The sequence below is a fragment of the Nuphar pumila genome, chromosome 8 (assembly GCF_984573655.1).
Source record: "Nuphar pumila chromosome 8, dmNupPumi1.hap1.1, whole genome shotgun sequence".
Taxonomy (NCBI): Eukaryota; Viridiplantae; Streptophyta; class Magnoliopsida; order Nymphaeales; family Nymphaeaceae; genus Nuphar; species Nuphar pumila.
Window position 1 is genome coordinate 14,105,804 of NC_143256.1, and position 18,777 is coordinate 14,124,580.

The 18,777-nt window shown below is 36.3% G+C and overlaps 1 protein-coding gene across 1 annotated transcript in view; it reads right to left on the reverse strand.

The window, feature by feature from the left end:
- LOC149829651 (actin-interacting protein 1-2-like) overlaps positions 1-18,392 on the reverse strand; it is a 100,760-nt gene extending 82,368 nt beyond the window's left edge. Inside the window, exons 1-4 of the mRNA XM_090015218.1 lie at positions 18,296-18,392; positions 17,656-17,686; positions 16,319-16,451; positions 4,307-4,729 (exon numbers count right to left, since the gene is read on the reverse strand). Coding sequence (XP_089871344.1) covers positions 4,307-4,729; positions 16,319-16,451; positions 17,656-17,686; positions 18,296-18,392 — 684 coding nt within the window. The remainder of the gene's footprint in view (positions 1-4,306; positions 4,730-16,318; positions 16,452-17,655; positions 17,687-18,295) is intronic.
- Between the last annotated feature and the right edge of the window lie 385 nt (positions 18,393-18,777).

Genomic DNA, 18,777 nt, shown 5'->3' on the forward strand with positions numbered 1-18,777 from the left:
ACTCATGTCACTGGTGATGCTGGTAAGCTCCTAAATCTTGTTTCTTATGTTGGTAGAAATAGTATAGTCACTGGAGATGGGTCTCACCACCATATTTCGCACATTGAAAATTTTGTAATCCCCATGTCCAACTATTCTCTTGCACTTTCAAATGTCATTCATGCTCCTAATATCAAGAAAAATATTGTTTCTGTCTCTAAACTTGTAGATGGCATTAATGCTTCAGTTGAGTTTACTCCTTTTTCTGTTTGTGTTAAGGACCTTCAAACGAGAGAAACATTCACTGAAGGAAAACGTCAAGGAAATATGTACGTGTTCCAAGAGAATCCTTCCTCTCGTGTTCAACCTGTTGATTCCATCTTGAAGCTCACATCATCATCTTCAGTTTCTACTGAGAGTGTTTTTAATCTTTCTGAATGTATTGAGTCGAATCTTTGGCATGGTCGTCTGGGTTATTGTAGTAGTCGCTTTATTGATAAGCTTGTTTCAAGTAGTCTTATTCCCAAGTCAAGTCTAGACTTAAGTGTCGATAATAAAAAGTGTTCTAGTTGTCTTAAGTGTAAGAGTCATGTTCTTCCTTTTCATTCCATTAATAAAAGAGCTTCAAGACCATTTGAAATTATATGTTCTGATGTTTGGGGCCCGGCTCCAGTTCCTTCCATGTATGGCACTAGATATTATCTCATATTTGTTGACAGTTATTCTCGATATACATGGATCTTCTTTATGAAAAGTAAATCTAAAACCTTCAAGTTATTTCAGAATTTTCATTCTTTTGTTCAAAACCAATTCTCTCAGAATATTATTTGTTTCCAATGTGATGGAGGGGGTGAATTCTCTTCAAATGACTTCATAAATTTCCTCCAAACAAATGGAATAAGTAGATGTGTCTTGCCCTCACACACCTCAACAGAATGGGATTACTCAACGGAAGCATTGTTATATTGTCAAGAGTGCAATGAGCATGATGCATGATAGTAACCTTCCAGTTACCTTCTGGGCAGAGGCTTTTCACACAACTGTCTATGTCATAAATTGATTGCCTATGAACATCTTAGAGAACAAATCACCCTATTTCTCTTTGCATGGTGTGCATCCAAATTATCACGATTTGCGTGTATTCGGGTGTATGTTATGTTCATGTTGACAGTTCAATGCGGCACAAGTTTCAGGATAAGGCCTTAAAGTGCAGATTTGTGGGGTATGCTGATGATTACAAAGGCTACAAATGCTATGATCCCGTGAGCAAGCGCATAAAAATATCCAGAAATGTTGTGTTTGACGAATCAAATTTTGGTCATAATGCTAGCACTCCTCCTGAAATTGAAGTTTATCACCCTTGGTTGAACTCAGATCTCTTTTCTAGTATTGATAATGTATGTTCTTCTTAATGTAATCAAAGAGACTAGGGAAACGTATCTACTGTTGCGCAAAGAACTCAAGAAAGTGTAACGTCTGAATCACTATTGGCCCTCGAAAGGTATAAAGGCATTGGTTACTCTCGACGTGAGAAGGAGATACCTCCCAGCTTTAATCAGGAGCATAATTCTCCTTATGTTTCCACTCAATCACTTGCTCACAGAAGGTCTACCCGACCTCGGCATCCTATTGATAGGTGGGTCAGTTATGAGAACTTCACGATGGATTTTCAACTTTTCTTAACCTCTTTGGGCAAGGAAGATCAACCGACAACATTTTATCAAGCAATAAATTCTAAGAGATGAATTGAAGCTATGAACAACGAAATGGTGGCTCTTCATGAGTCTGGCACTTGGGATATTGTTCCCAGACCACATAATCGGAATGTGGTTGGGTCAAAATGGGTCTATAAGATAAAGTATAAGCTAGATGGTGCTATCGAGCGATATAAGGCAAGGCTGGTTGCCAAAGGATTCACACAGGAGCAAGGACAAGACTATGATGAGACCTTTATTCTAGTTGTGAAAGTGGGAACTATCCGCATCATAGTATCATTGGCTGTTGAGCACCAGTGGACTCTCAACCAATTGGATGTGAAGAATGCGTTTCTACATGGAACTCCGAAGGAAGAAGTATACATGGAGCAGCCCACTGGGTATGCAAAAGGGAACTCTAAAGAATACGTGTGCAGGTTAAAGATAGCTATATATGGTCTAAAGCAGGCATCTCGATCTTGGTTTGACAGTTTCGCTCTTGAAGTAGAAAAATATGGGTTTAGTCGGTCTCTTCTTGACCATTCTCTTTTCATATTTAAATGCAAAGATATAATTACCCTGTTATTGATATATGTTGATGACATTATCATTACAGGTAACTCTAATGAACATATCGAACAGGTTAAAGAACTTTTGAATCATAAATTCAAGATGAAGGATCTTGGTAAACTGCGATACTTTCTTGGAGTAGAAGTTGACAGGACTCCTTAAGGCATGACGCTTACTCAGCATAAGTATACCATTGATGTTCTTAGCAAGGCAGGTATGACAGATTGTAAGCCCCTCAGCACACCCAATGTACTTCATCAGAAACTCAGTTGCTAAGATGGAGATTTGTACGAGGATCCTACAGGATATCGCAGGATAGTAGGAATGCTTCAATATCTTACCTTCACTCGGCCTGACATTGTCTATTCTGTCAATCAGGTATCTCAGTTCATGCATGAACCACATATTGAGCATATGAAAACCGTTAAACGCATTCTTCGATATTTGAAGGGTACTATTGGAGATGGTCTTCTGTACAGAAAGAGTATGCCTGGTCATCACATGCATGAACTCCTTACTTACACAGATGTAGATTGGGCAGGAGATCCAGATGAACGTAGGTCTGTCTCAGGATACTGCGTTTTCATTGGGCTAAATCTTGTCTCCTGGAGCAGTAGAAAACAAAAAGCCATAGCCAGGTCGAGCACAGAAGATGAATATAGATCAATGTCAGCTACTACAGCCGAAGTAACATGGATCAGACACCTGTTGACAGAAGAGAATCGATTTCTAAAAGTATTCTCTTGTGTGACAATCAAAGTGCTATCAACATGTCATTCAATCCTATCTACCACAGTCGTGCCAAACATATTGAAATTGATCAACATTTTGTAAGACAAAAGGTTGAAGAGAAGAAAATTGAACCAGAATACGTGCGGACTGCTGATCAAGTTGTTGACTTGTTTACAAAAGGACTTATCAAGGACAGATTTTGGATGTTCATGGTCCAAAACCATGTACAACTGGAGGGAGGGTGAAAAGATAATGTCATTTAGTATAAGGTCTGGAACTCAGAATCCAGACCCAATTCCTTTCATTTTAAACACATGCTCATTAATGTTTCATTAATGGCATGCTGTAATTTTATCATAACATGTAATGGGTATTTTCATACCCTAGCTATTGTATTTGTGTGTATTTAATCAGAGAAGCAAAAATGAATACCCTGATTAGGGATTTTTGCTGCAGCCACGTTCTCTCTCCCCATGTTGTGCTGTTGCTTGTAGATGAAGAAAGGAACCCATGATTTCTATCAAGGCGGGTCGACCCGTTTATTAAACGGGTTAGTTTAAGCCCAACCTGAACCCGCCTAAAAGGCGGGTTGGCGGGTCGGGTTGGGAGGTCGTGTCAGGTTTTGCCACCCCTAATCTCAATATTTGTCATATTTTATGACAAAATCTTTGCAGTTTGTAGTTCTACTTTTAAAGGCAGTGACATTTTTTATTGATAAAAATATAATTTACAATCAAGCTCCTTTACCACCGGAGAAAATTATTAACACTATCACAGTTCACTATACATGGAGTTCACAAAACTATACTAGTCATCAATAACTTCACTTTTCATATTCTTTATATATTTTATATTTTTCACTCCATTGTTCTCTAAAATGCCAAAATTACTTCTGTAATATCACATAAGGGCATTTTGTGAAGCACATTCTTGTACCATTTCTATATTGAGGGATCTAACATTTCTCCATCAACGCAAGATTTCATTTTCTTGTTATTCAATTGCAATGAACATCTAGTCAGTCTTTTCCCTCAAGACATGTTTTATTTAGAACACAAGATCTTGTTGGCTTACTATGCCTGACTCAACATTGAGTAGTAATTTTAGCTAGTGTGTAAATTGCCTACCCCATCAAGGTGCAAGATTGAATTGAAATATATTCATTTCAGTGATCATATTGGATAATAGAAAGACACATCATCATGTTCTCCAGCCTAGTTGCAATCATAAGTCATCAAGAAAATCAGCTTCAAAAAGATGGTGCAAGCACACAAACCACAAGATATAAAAATAAAGGCAACTACTACATGTACATGAAGAAATGGTGCTACCTTGTTATCAAAGGCAAATGTGGTGAGCTCTCCTTCCACCACTGCAAAACATTTAATTTGAGAGTTCTCCCTTCTCTGTAACCTTCCTGCACATCCAACTCCTTGCATCCATCGGACAATCACCCCATCATAACTGCTAGATAGAATAATATTCTGGCTGCCTTCAGAGGTGACTGCCAAACCAGTGACGCTCTTTATGTGCCCAGAAAATGATACTGGCATCCTTTCTAGGTCATTGGCTGAATATATACTAATAGTGCCACCAAGGGAAACAGTGACAAGATGATTATTCTGCCACAGGCAACCAACTAGCATTCCATCCAGTCCAGAATCAGATGAAGTAAGTGTCTTCTTCACCTTACCGTTTCCATTTTCATCAATCTCCCACACTTTTGCAGTTTTATCTGCAGACACTGTTAGCACCTGAAACAGCAAGATAAGCTTTCGCAGTAAGATATGAGAGTTGGCTACTAGAGAAATAAATATATAAAACAAAGAATGAATAGGTATCTTTCTGTTGAGTCACACCAAAAGAAAAAATCATAATCAGCAAGTGCATTCTCTTTGAAGACCTAAAAATAAGAAAAAACAATGTATCAAATATTGCATTAACACTTTCCTTTAATCCACCTGTAAAATTGCAACAGGCAATTCAGTCAAAACCAGAAATCCAGCAGTAGCCGATGTGATTCGAAGCTAACAAGGAAAATGAAGGGCTTTTCACCATCTCTATTTCTCATAGTGACATAATCACTTCAACAGATTAAGTTTGCAAACTAAAGGCTATTAAGATACAGCATACAATGCAAACTACTTGTCTTAGATGTTCAAATGATATAACCCAAATATTGTTAAGATATATATATATACATATATATATACTTGTATATATATTATATACTTTAAAGTTAAGTCAACTGTGGTTGACTTAGACTAGTTGTTGGACTGCTGGTCCAACGGCTAGAAATCTAGCCATTGGACTAGGTCCAACAGCTAGTCAAACTAATGTGGACTCCCTTTTTCTCTCCTTTAATCTCTTTTCTTCCTCCGTTTCTCTATAAATATGGGTGCCTTTGTAAGGTAAGAGAGTGATGGGTAGTTTTAAGCTTCTTGTGTGTTTTTGAGTGTATTGTAATGATGATTAAAATGTATTTTTCTTTGTATTTTTAATGTTCTTTATTAATGAAGTTATTCATTCACATTCTATTGTGTTTTATTTTAGTTATTATGTTTTTATCCAAATGCATTGTGTTTTTATTCTTGGAGTTCATTATAGAGTGCATTGAGGTCCATGCCATTTTGTGACATGGTATCAGAGCAAGGCATCATGGTCTTGAAAAAGATTCGTATTAATGAATAGCATGGATTCAAGGATTTTGCATTCCGGTATGTATCTTTAGCTTTTCTATCTTCATATGTATGGTAGGTGTTTTGAAAGGGTTATATTAAAAATGAATGTCTTCTTTTGAAATTAGAATATGTAGAAATTGTTAGAAGTCAAGCACCTTCGACCAGATCTTCATCCACAGCAGAAGAGAAAGGGATTTGCAAGAAGGAGAGGCGGCAATGACTGACACGATTCTCAATGAGAGGTTGTGCCCTATATTCAATGTTATATATATGATACAAGTTGGATTAGGTCTGTCAACCCAGACCCGATAATACCAACCATGTAAATACAATACAAAAGAATCATTTTGGGTCTAGAACTAGACCTGTACACTATATTCTCAATACCCTCCTTCAAGTTGTGCATGGTTTTGCAACATGGACAACTTGTTCTTCAAGAACCAAAAACGCATATTGGTACGGCCCTTAGTGAACAAATCTGCCACTTGGTCAGCCGTAGGAACATAAGTAGGTGCAACTTCTCTATCTTCAATCTTTTGCCGAATGAAGTATTGATCAATCTCTATATGCTTTGTGCGACTATGGTGAATAGGATTAAAAGCAATTTGTATGACACCTTGATTATCGCGCAAGAGAGTGGTGGGTAGCATAGATTCTCCAACTTCAGTCAAAAGATGTCTCAGCCATGTGGCCTTTATTGTAGCAGCCACCATAGATCGATACTCAGCTTCAATACTAGATCGTGCAAATGCACGTTGTTTCTTGTTACTCTACGCCATCAAGTTCCCATCAAGAAAAGCACAATATCCAGAAACTGACTGCCTGTCATCTGGAACTCCAGCCCAATCTGCATTTGTGTATACATCCAGTCGATGTTGCTCCCCTTTAGTCTTGGATTGATGATAAACTAGACCATCTCCAAGAGTTCCTTTTAAATATCGAAGGATTCTCTTGACAACATTCATATGCTTTGTTCGTGGGTCATGCATGAATTGTGAAACTTGATTCACTGCATACACAATGTCTGGTCTAGTGAAGGTGAGATATTGGAACATACCCACAAGACTCCGATATTTCTTGGAATCTTCATATGCTTCCCCATCCCGGGATCCGAGTTTATGATTAAGGACACTAGGGGTGGATAGAGGTTTATAATCCTTCATGCCTGCCTTATCCAACAAATCCAAAGTATATTTGTGTTGGGTTAGTGAAGTGTTTCATCCTGTCGATCCACCTCAACCCCTAAGAAATAACGCAAAACCCCCAAATCTTTCATCTTAAACTGTCGACTCAATAAGATCTTGGTAGCTTCTATGTGTTCATCGGAGTTCCCAGTAATAATAATATCATCCACATATATAAGAATTAAGGTGCGTACCTGACAATCTCGAAAAATAAAAAGCGAATGATCAAGATGAGATCGAACCCATGTCTCTGAACTTCAATAGAGAAACTATCAAACCATGAGCGGGAGGCCTGCTTTAGCCCATAGATGGCTCTTCGTAGCTTGCAAACATGCGTGTTGGGGCTATGTTTGGTATAACTAGAGGGTTGCTCCATATACACCTCTTCCTTGAGAGTGCCATGCAAAAAATACATTTTTGACATCAAGTTGACTTAGAGTCCATCCATACTGAACTGACAAGGACAGAACTAATCGAATAGTTTCCATCTTGATCACAGAACTAAATGTTTTGGCATAATCTTGCCCGTATTCTTGAGTGAACCCTTTCGCTACTAGCCTCACCTTATAGCGTTCAATGGATTCATCGAGTTTATACTTGATTTTATAGACCTATTTAGATCCTACAACATTCTTGTTCGATGGTCTAGGAACAATCTCCCAAGTCCCACACTCATGTAAAGCTTTCATTTCCTCATTCATGACCTCAACCCATTTGATTGACATAGATGCTTGTGAGAAACTGATAGGTTCATCATGCTTTTCAATCTGGGAGATGAACAGTTGTAAGTCTGTAGAGAAGTTGTCATAACTTACCCATCTTTCAATAGGATGGTGAATCCTCTCAAGCCTCCTGGGTTGCACAATAGGTCGTTGAACTTTGTCTTTGTTTCACTGCACATAGGTAATCCCTTAAAACTTTGTAACATCTGAAATGACAGGCATAGTAATATCTTGTGTGTTTGTCGACATTTCCTTTTCTGGGTGTACAACTGTACTATTTTGTTCTGCAGATAGTGTATGACATGAGGGTACGTCATGCATCACCATTTGATCAAGCACCTCAGCAACAAGCCATGGCTGATAACTTTTAGCATCCTTACAGTGTCCCTCTGTACTTCCTGAATCATCAGTATGAGTCTCGTCAAACACGACATTCCATGAAACTCTGATGCGACTGGTAGTGGAGTCATAGCAGTGATATCCTCTATATTGATCAACATATCCAACAAACCTACACCTGCATGCATTTTTCTGAAACTTATCACGTTAAGAACTGTCAATATGAACATAGCATATGCAGCCAAACACTCGCAACTCATTATAGTCAGGATGAACCCCAAATAGTGTAAATAGCGTAAAATAAGGGGATTGATCTGCTAACAATTTCATTGGCAGTCGATTTATGACATAGACAGCTGAATGAAAAACTTTCATCCACAAGTTTAAAGGAATGTGAGTGTTATGCAACATACTCAGCGCACTCTCTACAATGTGCCAATATTTTCTTTCAGCCGCACCATTTTGTTGTGGTGTGTGTGGACAAGATATTCGACGACCTATTCCATTATCTTAGAGAAATTCAGTAAATTCCTTTGATAAGTACTCTCATCCACCGTCACAATGAAAATATTGAATTTTAGTTGAAAATTGATTACAAACTAAAGCACAGAATGAGCAAAAAAGCTTGAAAACTTCAGATTTATATTTGATAAAATAAATACAGGTGTATCTAGAGTAACTATCAATGAAAGTAATGTAATAATGATTGCCCAATAAAGAAGACTGTGGGGCATGTCTCCAGACATCAGAATAGACAATTTCAAAAAGCACAAAATCTCTTTGATTTATTGAATGAAATGGAAGAACATGACTTTTACATAATTGACAACGGAAACAAAGAAGAAAATCAGCCTCGACATTCAAACTAGACTGCGGAACAAGTCCACTAGACACAAGCTTCTCAATAAATGAATGATTACAATGACTAAGACGACGATGCCAAATCTCTGGCTTATTACATTGAGATAGACTAAAACAAACTTTGAATGACACTGGACGAACTGGTTGTGAATTTATTGATGCATCATGAACTAGAAGAGACTCCTTGAAGACATACATGTTTCCCTGTCGTTCTCCTTCAACGAGTGTCTTCTTCGTGAGAAGATCCTTGACACATACAGAAAGAGTAAATTCGACAAAAGAATTAGTATCATCGACAAGTTTAGAAACAGAAACAATGTTTTTAACAATACTAGGAGAATGGTAAACATCAGATAAAGGTAATGAGGAATTGGGGAGTAGAAGGAAAATATTTTCAACATGAGAGATAGGATGAAGAACACCATCTCCGGTTTTAATAAATCTTACCAATATCACATGTCACATGTGCAGCAGCCCGGAGTTAATGTACCAAGTCTCCTACTCAGTTTGCTTGAAGCTCAATTCTGAAAGAGCAAAAATCAAAAGATTCTTCACATTTTTCTTTTCATCTCCTTTACGGTCGTCTCCTGCTTGTCCCCTAGTAGAAGGCCCAGCACCATTAAACTTGCCTTTGTTTTGCGGATTATGCCAGCAATTTGCTTTAATGTGCTCCATTTTATTACACTGAAAACATGTCGGGATGTTTATAGGGTTCCCTGGATACAAGTTAGGTGACATGTAGGGTATGGGAAAAAGCCCACGGCCTCCTTGATTACCTCTTCTATGTCCACGCCCGCCTCAAAAGCCCCCACGTCCTCGCCCTAATACTACTAATGTGACAAGTACCTCATGGTTGTTGGAATTCAGGGTCATCTTCTCGCCCCTAATGGTAACTTCATATTGTAGTAGCTTAGTCCGTAGATCTTCAAAACTGGGCAATGAAGGGAGGCATAGAAGAGAGGTGACTAACATGTGGTAGTCAGAACCCAGACCATTCAGTGCCTGTTGAACCTTTTCTTTGTTAAGAATTACGCAACCCACCATGGCTAGTTGATATGTAATACTCTTGATTTTGTTCATGTATTATGTCACTGATAAACTCTATTTCTTCAAAAGCTGAAATTCTCTCTTTAAATACAAAATCCTAGCTTATGAAATCTGTGAATAAGTCTGCGCCAATATTTGCCACAACTCTCTGGCTGAACATTCATCTAGGATGGCCACTAATATCTCATGAGAAAGCATAGAGGTAATGTAAGCCACAACTGCCTGATCTTTTCTTCTTCATGTTACAAATTTTGAATTATGAATCAATTTGTTGGAAACCTCCCCTTTATCATCTCGCTCTTCTTGCAGGACGAATTCTAGTGGTGCATGGATCGTTCCATCAAGATATCCAGAGAGATCCAGACTCTTAATAAAAGGAAAACTTTGTCGCTTCCAGGTCAAGTAGTTATATGAGTTGTCCAAGGAAACTGGAAGGGAGAATCCATGTGAAAGGACAACAAAAGAACCAGCAGTTTGATTTACCAGCAATGTAAATCTGTTTTTTTTTCTTTTTGCTACGAAAATAATATTGCAGGGAAACAAATAATCAGTAGAACACGACAAATTAATGATCTGAATTTTTTTTTTGTATGGACCGAAACTTTGATTTGGTTTTGGAGAATAAGATTTGACTTGAAAGACAAAAGAGAGATCTAAGTTTAAATGGAAACACAAATCTGATCTGATACGATCAGATTTGATTTAACGCTGCTGAAGGGAAGAATCAATATGCCATGGCCAGATCTAATTTAGTCTGGCTTGGAACGAAAACACTAGATCTGGAACGATCCGATCCAGCATCAAAGAGGAAAAAAAATAATCAAGATTTAAGAAAACAGATCTGGTTTGACGTGACCAGACTGTTTGACGTGAACAGATTCAGTTTTAAGAGATCGAAAACTTAGAGAGGAAGAAAGATGTTTAAAAATTTTAAGAAAGAGATTTTTAACCCAATATGATAAGATCAATTTTCAGGACAGAAGGAGAATAGAATCTGATCTGATAAGATCAGATCTTGGATCAAAGAAAGGAAGAAGAGAACTCGACCTAGTATTTACTTCTCAGCCTGCTCTGATACCATGTTAGAAGTCACGCACCTTCGACCAGATCTTCATCCACAGCAGAAGAGAAAGGGATTTGCAAGAAGGAGAGGCAGCAATGACTGGCACGATTCTCAATGAGAGGTTGTGCCCTATATTCAATGTAATATATATGATACAAGTTGGATCGGGTCTGTCAACCCAGACCCGATAACACCAACCATGTAAATACAATACAAAAGAATCATTTTGGGTCTAGAACCAGACCCGTACCCTACATTCTCAATAGAAATTATTGTCTTTTAATATATTTTTTAGATTATGGATATGTATATTGAAAAAATTATATTTTGCAAAAATATGTGGTTTCTTAAAATCTTATGTGTTTCATGTTTTGCAAAACATTAATTTTTTACATTTTTTTTTTGTGTCTCTTAATGTATGTATTTACATAGATTATCTTTGGGATTTTTAATATATAGTGATGTTTCTTTGGTGATTCTAACTATGTGACCATGCATGATTTTAATTATGTAGCCTTTGTGATTATTATTGGATGGCATAAGCATGATTTGTCATCATGAACTCGAATGCATATTTTAATTTCTCTATTATGCATTATATTTTTTAGTGGGTTCTTGTGTATGCTTCTTGAGCATTTTATGAATAAAACTTATATTTTTTAAAAGACTCTTGTATGATTGTTGCTTAGCCCTTAGTAGTTTTATGTGCTTTTTGGTAGCTTAGTGACTTGAGTGTTTGTGCACTTTTGTAACCCTTAGTGGTTTCTTTCTTGTGCATTGATACTTCATTGCATGTTTCTTAAAGATTTTATATTTGTTACATTGTGATAAAATTCTTTGTATGATATATATGAGTTCATGGTTGTTGATAGTTATATAGCTCTTTGTGAATCTCTATATGTTTGTCATCAATTGTCTAATAGTAGACTAATGATTTAGATCTAGCTTCTTAGAAGCTTTTCTTTAATAAAATCATATACTTTTGTCTTTTTATTGAGATTTATTGGATCTTTTGTATATGATGTGCCTTAGTGCACTTGTTTCTTGATTGGTGGATTCATGATTCCATTATCTTTTGAAAGATACTCTAACATCATAATTTCATCACATCTATGTAGATTATTTATATTGGGCATGATTCTTGTCCATTATTTGCTTGTCAAAGTTTGTAAAATTTGTCATGAGACATCTTGTGTTGGAAGTGATTGCATCAATTGACATATTGTTGTGCATATGATTGAACTATATTCATTCTAAGTCTTCATCTACCTTTATTGGATTTGATTTAAAACTTTGTTTTTTCAAATCGGTACTTTTATATATGAACTCACTTATTTGAAAATCAATTTCCGTGAGTATTTTTTGCCTTCTTTTGGCATTGTTTTTTGTCCATCATAGATTTTTCTAGGATGCGCCATTTATTTTTTGCCTTATTGTTGGGTCAGAGTTAGCCGTTGAGGTGAGTTATGTGTGCACCTCATGTCATCTTACTAGTCTAGATTCCCAAAGGTTATGAGTGATGTGTTGTCACTTGTCTTGGGTTTGATTGGTATCTACATCCATGTTGCTTTTGTTGAACAAGAGATGCTTGTTGGGGTGAGTTGTGTGCACCTTGGTTTTCTTATCAGTATAGATTGTCGCCTTATAGTTTGGCTCTAATTGACGGTTGTTTGATCTCTAGTTCTATGAGTGTGTTATATCACTCATTTGTTTATTTGGACAATGTTATTATGAATACTTATAATTATGTTTATCTCTGATGGTTATCTATTTTGAAAATATGGTGTTTGAAAGATTGTTAAAATTGATACATTTATCCTTCTTGATGACATTAGTTTGTTTTTATTACAAGCTCTCTTACTTCGTGTCTTCTCCTATTATGTCTCTTATTTAAAAGATATTTTTGTGGTGAGTTATATGCACCCATTGGTTATTCACATTTTGTGTGTTTGTATTATACTCTTATTCTAGTAGCTGATGCACTTGAATATTGAGGTTTGTCTCTTATTTAAGTGTCATTTTACGTAGACAAGAAAGATTTGTTTGCAATGAGTTAGGTGCACCCATTGGTTATTCATACTTTTTGTGTGTTTGTATTATGCTCTTTTTCTAGTAGCTGAAACATTGAGGTTTGTCTCTTATTTAAGTGTTATTTTATATAGATGAGATGTTCACACTTTTTGTGTGTTTGTTAAGCTCATAAGTGGCATTGTCATTGATCTCTTGTTCTAGCAGCTATTACACTTGAATTTTGAGGTTTGAAGGTCAAGCGAGGTAAATTGCTTATGGTGGTCGAACTATTGTGAAGGTTTGCAAAATATCATTTCTTGATATTTGTGGGATTTTCAAATCTCTCCACAAAATTTCTAAAAAAAATTCACTCATTTACCCTTGTCTGGGAAATGGTTATTGAAAATTCTTCATGCATTTTGCATTGAATATGTTTTAATTGCATGCTTAAAGATATTTTAAATGTGTTCCATGATTAGTTATCTTGGGTGATTTACATCATGATATGCCTTGGTTGCATAGGATGCAATATTTTGAGTGTATTTATAGATATTGTTTCTATTGTTGAGATTTAAATTGTTATTAATATTTGTCATTATTACAAAATATCTCTTGTTATGATTTGTACGTGGGATTTTGAACTTCCCCATTATTTCTGTTGTACATTTAATATGGCTACTTGTTTTGAAAAACCCTGCTTTATGAATATTTTTTGTGTGGGTTAAACTCTTTTGTGAGTTATTTATTCATGGTATTGATGTTGTTTGAAAATTCATATTTCATGCATTAATGTGTTTTTCGAGATAGATGTGTGTATTGACTTTCAATAATGCATGTTTTCATGAATGTTTAAAGTGATGAATGATTTATACGTTTATCTTTGAGATATTTTATGCATGCATCTCTTCTTTTGATAATATGCAATTGTGTTCTCTTATAAATCAAGAACTATGATTTCGTAAAATTATCTATTGAGGTGAGACTCTCAATGAATATTGTGTATAAAAATTTAATGACTTTCAAAATTGATGTTGAAAAATTTTCTTACTATTAAAAGATTTTGAAAATTATTAAAATGTCTTATTAAATATGTATTGTATTTTTGGCGTGTTTGGTCATTTATATATATATATATATATAGAGAGAGAGAGAGAGAGAGACAGACAGAGAGAGAGACAGAGAGATGGGTGTGTACGAAATGAAATATGCGAATGAAATGTGCTAAATGGGTTTTTCTGCTCTTTTGGTGTGGGTTTTTTTTTTTGCAGTTCTGACCCCATAAATGTGTTGGGCATGGTCAATTTACGAGGAATCCACACTTGGATCATGTGTTTTCGATGAAAAAAATGATATTTGGAGCCTAAAAATTAACAAAGATTTTGGAATGGTGATTTTTTAAACGTTATAAAAACCCGCTCATGTGTCAGAATCGAACACTTAAAGAGTTGAACCCTATAAAATCAAGTACATAGATCACATTTGTACGATTAGAATTTAAAAATAAAACAAAAAAACCCTGAAAAACTCATTTAGCATGTTTCATCTAGCATATTTTATTTAGCACGTACCCATTACTCTCTCTCTCTCTATATATATATATATATATAGTTATTTTTAGTTGGATTGCTCCTTTTGCACTCTTTAAAATATTGGCATTATTGATGATTCTAGAGACCTTTCGAGCATATCAAGGAAGATCTAGAAGCTCCTTCAAGAATTTGTATTATAGAAGAACATGTCGATATCTTGTGTAATGGGATTCCTTTTGTAATTGCAAACTTATAGTGAGTCAATGTAAGTTTGAGCGGGGGCGTTAACATATATCATGGTTGCCAGTCGAGGAAGCAGGAGCAGGAAGCGTGGCACTTTCAAAATTTTAGGAAGCGAGAAACGTGAGACTACTTAAAAGCGAATCAAGAATCATCTTGGAAGCGACCTAGGAAGCGAACCGGAAGCGACCTACGAAGCGAGGGGGAAGCGAAAAAATAAAAATAAAAAAAAATGAAAAAAGGGAGGAAGCGCAGGAGAAGCGCGGGATAAGCAACGGGAAAGCACGCTTCTAAAAAAAAATGGCGCTTCCCAACACGTTTCGGAAGCACAACATTTCGTGCTTCCACTAGGCTAGGTGCTTTCGGTAACTCTGATATATATACTTTAAAGTTAAGTCAACTTTGGTTGACTTGGACTAGTTGTTTGACTTATGGTCCAATGGTTAGTGTGGTCTCCCTTTTTCTCTCCTTTAATCTCTCTCTTCTTCCTTCTTTTCTCTATAAATATGGGTGGGTGGGTGCCTTTGTAAGGTGAGGGAGTGATGAGTAGTTTTAGGCAGAGTTACTGGAAGCACCTAGCCTAGTGGGGAAGCATGTTTCGGAAGCGTAAAACGTCGCGCTTCCAAAACGCACTGAGAAGCGCCAATTTTTTTGAAAAGCGCATTTCCCATTTATGGGAAGCACGTTTCTCTTTTATGGGAAACATGCTTCCCATTTATAGGGAACACACTTCCCATTTATGGGAAGCACGCTTCTCCTTCGCTTTCCCTGCATTTCCTCCCTTTTTTGTATTTTTATTTTTATTTTATTTTTTGCTTCCCCCTCGCTTCCTAGGTCGCTTCCAGATTCGCTTCTGGTTCGCTTTCGAGACGATTCTTGATTCGCTTTTAAGTCGTCCCATGCTTCCCGCTTCCTAAAATTTTGAAAGTGCCACGCTTCCCGCTTCCACTTCACATATCGCTTCCCGCTTCCTCGACTAGCAACCATGGTTTTAGGCTTCTTGTGTGTTTTTTAGTGTATTGTAATGAGGATTAAAATGTATTTTTTTGTATTTTTACTGTTCTTTATTAATGAAGTTATTTACTCACATTCTATTGTGTTTCATTTTAGTTCTTATGTTTTTGTTCAAATGCATTATGTTTTGACCCTCGGAGTCCATTATGGAGGGTATTGGGATCCGTGCCATTTTGTGACAAATATAACCTCAACCAGGTTTATCCAACTGCACAGAAAATATGAAAGAATTTTCTATCAATACCAAAGTAAAGCAGACTAAAGCACACAATGAAACTTTGGATTAACACTTCCACTCACACCTGTAATACAGACAAGTACAGCCCCATCAGAACCAGTATGGTGCTGGAGACCATTAGAATATAGGTAAACCAGATTGTATAAAACTTATTCAACAGATAAATGAATGTGCTTCTTCGATCAACCAAAAAACAAAAAAGTAGAAGAAAAACTCTCCATTAGTCAGGCATTTGATTATATAAGTAACATTTAAATTTAATTGTGTTCCAATTAAAATGTTCATATTATCAATCTAAGAATCTGAAAAAGGAAAAAGTAGATATCATTCAATGTAGATATTTGCATCCTAAGTCCACCACTGGAAGTACAATTATTAATCAATAATGAAAATAGCATAGGAATATCATAAATACCGCTTTACTGTCAGGACTCCAACTAACAGCATAGATGCTACCATTGTGACCTTCAGCAGATAGCTCCCCAATCTTTTCTCCTGTCCTCCCATCATATAGTATACCTTTCTTATCTGAACTTACACTGATAAACCTGCTTCCATCAGGAGAAAACCTTACGCAATTGACAAAGTTGGAATGTTCCCTGCACTTCAAACAATAATTTTTCCTTTACATACTACCTCTGTTCGGTAAGACACAATCAAGAACATCTTTCTCAGCACATTATATTTTATTATGGCCACAAGCCTACATTGCTACAATGCCATGAATGAGTTTTTTATCATTGACATAAAATTAAAATAATGACTACATTTCTCCTACAAGAAATTTTGAAAAAAAAAAGAAAAAATACCAAGCACTCGATGTTAATTAATATGAACCCTAGAACATTTTTCCAGAAGTTTTGCATTGGACTCTGCAAATCAAGGACACGACTGTTGCTCCAAAATAAAGAGTATGCTTCAACAATTAATGGGGAAAGGCATCTTGTAAACAATGTAGCCAAATCACACCAATGCACAATATTTGATGGGCCAAACAAGCAATGCAAGGAAACTTGAATAAATGTTATGTTTTTGCGTTCTATCTTGAACCAAGAGGCTACCATGAATTAAAATCTTAGAAGGATGAAGACATCTAACACTCAATCCAATTGCATCGATCAGAAGATGGCAGGTTTAGTGGATACTTAAGGGAAGTTTTCCACTTTTTCATTTTTTCTGTTTTGGTTAGCTTAACTGGAGTGCAGACCAGTGAATTAATGAGGTAACAAAAATAAAGGGTTCATATACATCATGATGACCAGTTTAGAGGTTTATCCCAGGGTTACCAGAAGTACCATAGGACATGGGGAAGCATGCTTCTCCGAAGCGTATTTCGGAGGCGCGAAACGTGGCGCTTCCAAAATGTATCTTTTTTTCCTTTTTTTGTTTTTTCCTTTTTTTGTTTTTTCCTTTTTTCGCTTCCCCCTCACTTCCCCCTTCCGCTACCCGAATCGCTTCCCCAACTGGCAACTCTGGTTTATCCTTTGAAGTACAATATGTTATAAGGAAGCATTACATGAGAGTCAAAATTGATTGGCTAGTGAAGTCCTTTTTTGTATTCAAGACCCAATAGGTCAAAAGATATAGTTATGAAGGGCATTTTTGTAAACTGACTTAAATTACCTTTATAAGGGTCAATATGAGAGGGATAGGGCACGATTCCAGCCCCTATTCTCTTTCTCCCTTGTCTTTTCTCACTTCCTCTCTTTTCCTATATCTTCTTCTTCCTCCTCACTCACTCATTTCTCTCACCTTGTTTCACAGTTCGCACACACCACATATTCTTTCACACATCAAAGGAACATAATCATGTTACCATCAATCTGAAGATGGTATCAGACCAGATGAAGATATGAAGGGAAATTTTGAAGCATACATCAACCACAAAATGACAAGGGGATTCATGACCTGCCACATGGGAGCTCCAATCAGTTTTGGTTGCATTCATGCAGATAATATTTCAGAAGATTTTGGTTAGGGAGCTCCAAAATCCAAAATTCAGTTTTTAAACATTATAACAAAAAGTATTCTTAGGTATTTCCAAAAAATCTATGTAGTATAAACCTCCTTCTTTACAGCCTTCTCCAATCAGCTTCCCTGAGAGACGATCCAGCACTCATAAACCAATAGAAGAGAAAGAAACATTATACCAAAGGTCACATAATTAAGAGACAAACAAAAGATTTAGGCTTAACTTGGGAATATATCTAATTTTTTGAATAAAAAATCTCTTTAAAATATTTTCAAAATTTCTTATTCCCTTTATCTCAAGAGATATTCTATCAACAATAAAAAACATTTGACTCGCTTGAGTTATGACATCCAGATAAAATATCACAATTTAGTGTCATATGAAATGAGGCACATGAGCCAAGAAGCCAAAGAGACTTACTGGGATCAAAGATGCCAACAGAAGAGACCGTAGCTTCGGTTGGTGAAGCTCCTTTGAATAGAGGTTGAAGAGCTTCTACAATTTGAGTCAAGGACATGCTCTCAATAGTTGATTCTTGTGTAGCTTTGAATTCACTTGACTCTTGAGCAACGGAGGCTACCTTCTTCTCATAGGGTATCTTTAGTTTAGGACAATATATCTTGACATACCCCGGTTCACGACAATAATAGCAAATAATTTATTTTTTTTTCAAACTCATTGTCTTGCTTTCCATAGCTATCATTGTTTGGTCTCTTATAATGTGATAGTTATAATGTAGTAGTTGGTAAGCATGGACATGGTTTCTCAGCCTAGACACGGCTATGACCGAATTATCATCATCTTTAAATGTCTTTTTTTTAGTCTATTTTCTTTCATACTTAGCTCTTCAATAGAGAGAACTTCTCCTTTATGAAGAAAAGCCGATTTAGTAGACTCAAACT